The sequence below is a fragment of the Cryptomeria japonica genome, chromosome 10, assembly GCF_030272615.1.
Source record: "Cryptomeria japonica chromosome 10, Sugi_1.0, whole genome shotgun sequence".
In the NCBI taxonomy this organism is placed as follows: domain Eukaryota; kingdom Viridiplantae; phylum Streptophyta; class Pinopsida; order Cupressales; family Cupressaceae; genus Cryptomeria; species Cryptomeria japonica.
The window spans coordinates 760,459,489-760,463,976 of record NC_081414.1 but is presented as its reverse complement, the minus strand read 5'-3'; the positions used below and the strand labels follow the sequence as shown (position 1 = coordinate 760,463,976).

General features: G+C 30.7%; 1 protein-coding gene across 1 annotated transcript; it reads left to right on the top strand.

Annotated features, from left to right (window-relative positions):
- The first annotated feature begins 2,742 nt into the window (after positions 1-2,742).
- LOC131030689 (17.8 kDa class I heat shock protein-like) lies at positions 2,743-3,275 on the top strand. The gene is made up of 2 exons (XM_057961585.1): positions 2,743-2,851; positions 3,007-3,275. Exons 1-2 carry the CDS (start codon positions 2,743-2,745, stop codon positions 3,273-3,275), a joined length of 378 nt encoding a protein of 125 aa, XP_057817568.1.
- Positions 3,276-4,488: the final 1,213 nt, after the last annotated feature.

Below are 4,488 nucleotides of genomic sequence, written 5' to 3'. Positions count from 1 at the left end.
AACCCTAAACATATTAAAAGATTGGCAACCTAGATAATTTTTTAGACACTTGAACTGATGGCACATGATCATGCATATAATGGCAAGGATGCACATGCATGTATATGTGCATGTACCAAAAGCCTAGTACTTTAGAAAGTCAATATTCTAGAACTTGTCAAGGTGGAAAAACTTAGATTTTGTTCAAACAAGTCGAATGGGGTGGTGAACCTTGACTGCGTGTTCAATCGTGTTTGCAATTATGAAAACCTTTGGCCAAGGTGGTCCATTGCCTAGCATGTGTTTATCAATTCATATGATCCAAATACACTACCTAGTCAAAGGTCATGCTAATTATGAGGAACCTATAATATGTTACCAACTAGATTCATGTAGGTTCAAAACACCAGGCTCAAATGGCATTAGATCTAACACTTATTTGCACCCTCATGAATGGTAGGGCCACTTCCAATTGGAAGGTGTGTAGGAGACAAAGCACCTCAATGATACTCTCCCTCTAATTAGCTTGTAATGATTTTTGAAGATTTCAGATTAGATTCTAAAGACAATAGACCTTGAACTCGTCTTTCTACTTTATTTTAAATTTTGAACAATCTTAGTGTTAGAAAAATTGATTTTACTTAATTAATTCAATCTTAATGTTACAAACATTGATTTTACTTTATGAAAATATATTCATTGTTAAATAAAAGATTTATTATTACATGTTAAGTAGAAAACTTAAAGTTACTTTTCCCTCTTCTAAAACAATAGCTCTATAACATTAGCTCTATGTTTTGTTCATCTATTGTATATAAAATTTATAATTTTGCATTCTTATTATTTCTATACGATTAGCTTGTCACACTGTCCCTTCACCCAGGCTTGTTGGAGATGGCTGTGTGCCAAATTAGAATGGATTTCTGCTCTTCCCAATGACATGGTAAGTTTATTCAAGGGTTGGCGAACTATGCATGGACTCCCCTCTATGGAGGTCTCTAGGAAATCTGGAAAGAACATAACATGAGGATCTTTCAAGACAAAATCTTGATTTTGGTTGCCTTCTTAAACAAAGTCAAGGGTGCAATAGTAGAGATTTTCAATAACAAGATTGTGGAAGAATGCTCAATTCACTACCTGATATAGTAAGATGAAATTGAGTTGATATAGCTTGAGGATCTGTCTTACACGAACATTACGATCAGCTTTAAATCATACACATTAAGCAACATATTAAGTTTAGAGAATGTTAGTCAATTTGGAGTGTTTAACACTACCAGTTTTAAATCAGACACTAAACAATATATTAAATTCAGAAAATGTCAGTCAACTCTGAATGTTTAATACTTTTAAGCTTAAAAATTAAAATTTAATATGTATGATTTAAACCATTCCATGATAACCCTGTGAAATTGTTCATTCTGAACCTAGACCAACCTGGAATGGAAAGGCACCAGAGGTAGGCAACTATCGGATGTGAGATTCTCAGACATTGAATTTTCAAATGTGGTGAGCTTGGAAGCTTTCCACGACGAAGGCTAATGGAAGAAAGGTGAATTTTGTGCCACTTTTTGAAGCTCCCTGTATGAATGTGTTGATTGCTTGAAGGGGGGAATTCAGTTAGTCTGGTCGTTATATGGTTCTCTAGGTCTTTTTGGAAGCGCTTGACTTCTTGGCTAGGCCACTCTGCTATTATTCAATTTATAATTAGTAAGTGATATTTTATAATTTTAAATTTTAAATTTTAAATGAGAGTTTTTGTCACGTTATTTATTTTATATTTTATTAAAGAGTTTTTTATTTTCAATAATAAGATAATAAATATTAAAAAAATATTATTTTAATTTTTATTTCGTCAGTTCATTTTATTTTTAATGTTTTATTTATTTAAGAATTATTTTATAGCTAGTATATTATTTTAAAATTCATTTTATTTGATTTTATTCACTTGATAGCTATTTTATGATTTTAGTTTTAATTTTTATTATTTTTATATGTCAAATTTTTAAAATTAAATTTTAAATCAAATTGAAACATAACTCTTATTAATTTTTAAACCAAATTGAACCATATCTTTATTAAATTTTAAATCAAATCTTGAATGTTTTTTTTTTAATGAAGATCCAGATCTGTTAGCAAGGGCAGGAAATTAGCCCAACAAAGCTAGGAGGGTACAAACCTATAGCTGAAACCTCTTCAGATAAGAACCAATGACTTGAATGATTTGAAAGTTTAAATCAAATTGAAACATAACTCTTATTAAAAACCTTTTCCTGTATTATAAAAATAACTAGAAATATCAATACCAGCGTTGATGAATGTGTGAAATACCAGTCCATGAGTTTACAGTCATGCCCATCTATTTCTCAATTATATTCCCCCCTCATCCTCGTTAAACGTAACGTATCATTTTTTGCAGTTAACATAATTCCAAGCTGATTAGTTTGAGCGTTTCTTACCTACACCTGTCATTTCTATAACGCTTCACTGCTATAGTCCTTACAATATTTCCAGACGCTTCGCCTCCCATTTCTCTCTACTATATGTATACATCATCTCAGACAAAATCAAATAGTCCGCTTTTAGCAGCTTGTTTTGGTAGGTTAAATTGCACTTTCTGTAAGTCATTTAATTTCCATTTTTATGGTAAGATTGTTAATACTGGTTATGTTTCTGGGTTTCTTTTATTTGCAGTGAGTAGAGAAGGAAGTTGATTGTATCCCAGTATTTCTATAGCACAGTCTAATTGTCAGGGCAGTAGAGATGGATCCATTAATCAAGCTTCAGGTGTTGGACCTAATCAAGCCCATTCATATTCCTCTGGATTGGCTTGAAACTAATCAAGCCCACATCTTCAAATCTAACTTACCTGGTATTATTAATGGATTCGTGTAGGTTTTAAAAAAGTTGTCATTTATTTCAGTATGATGTATGGAAAGATTTAATTATTGAGTTTTCCTTGCCAGCATTTTTTTGTGAAAAAATTATGTCAATGGATTTTAATGTTTCTATATTTTGTTTTGGAAGGTTTACAAAAAGAGGATGTGAAAGTTCAATTGGAAGGCGGAGTTATGCGTATAAGTGGAGAGTTTAAGAAGGATGAGGTGGGTATAAATGACAAGTGGCGTTGTTTGGAGAGACCCCATGGTCCTTTCTCTCGTCGCTTTCGCGTCCCAGAGAATGTCATGCTGGATCAAATGGATGCCGACATGACAAATGGAGTGCTGACTCTGACAATTCCGAAGGTGGCTGAGACTAAGCTTAATGTCAGGCTAATCGACATATCTGAAAATTAACTTCACTAGTATGTGACGATTTTGTGTGAGGAATAAAGCATACAGTTAAAAACTACTTATTTTGAACAAGGTCTTCTTTAGTATTTTTTTTAGTTTGGCATCCATGTTGTTACATAAAGATATATATTATTTGAAGTTTATGATTATGTTCACATATCGTTTAATTGTGAGTTATATCATGATACAATATCTAAAAGAAAATAAATGTTTTTCTTCTCTTTTCACTAGGATTTGAAACCTATTTGTCTTATATACTACTATTATTATTTTCCTTATTTTGTTGCTTTCTAATATTTTTCATTCAAAGAAATGAAAGCAACATTTTAAAATTTTGAAATAATTTACTACAATATTTAACCTCCTTCTTCCCTATGTCAAATATTTTCTCATATACTGCTTATGATCTAGAGGGTTTGTCAAAAGTTTTCCTAACTTCAAGACTAAAAGCTCAAATCTACCTCTTCATTGAAGGCTATGAATCTATTATACATGCATATAGTACATTTATAACATGAGAGAGAGAGAGTGTGTATGTTCATTATTAGTTGTTTGGAATCATCCATATCCATCTTTTTGTGGCAACATAGAAAACTAACATCGTAGGTATTAGTTGAATAATTTAGTTTCATAATGGATAGTATTTTATAAACTAAAAAGAAAATGAAAGGCTGAAATATTTATGTTTCTCTCTTTAATAGTTCTAATAGTTTTATTTGTACAGATATATTATTTTGTACATGAATTTATTAATTACCTTTTATTTCAATGTCTTTATTCTTTCCATCCCCATTTCATGTTCTTGAATGAGTTATATTGGATGTTGCATTAAATCATTAATTATTTTATCATATAATATATAGTTTTGAATGATATGAGACCATAAGAAGTATTTATTACAGTATTGTAAATTGGTTGGGACTTAGTTACATATGCTTCCATGACCTTATTCATTGAACTGATGCATTTAAAATGTAACATTAGTAGGGGAGTTGATAAAAAAGAATCATACCTTCACATACCCATTCAAGATAATATAGTATCTCATCTTAATGCATGGAACGTATTAGGTGTTTCATTCAATGGACTCTAAAAACTAATTCATATTCTTATTCATATAATATGTATTTATTGTAGTTAAAATTGTTTTTTGGGTATAAATCCGTTTGCAGATATTATTTTCTTGTTGGGTAAAATTATTTTCAATTTATTGTAT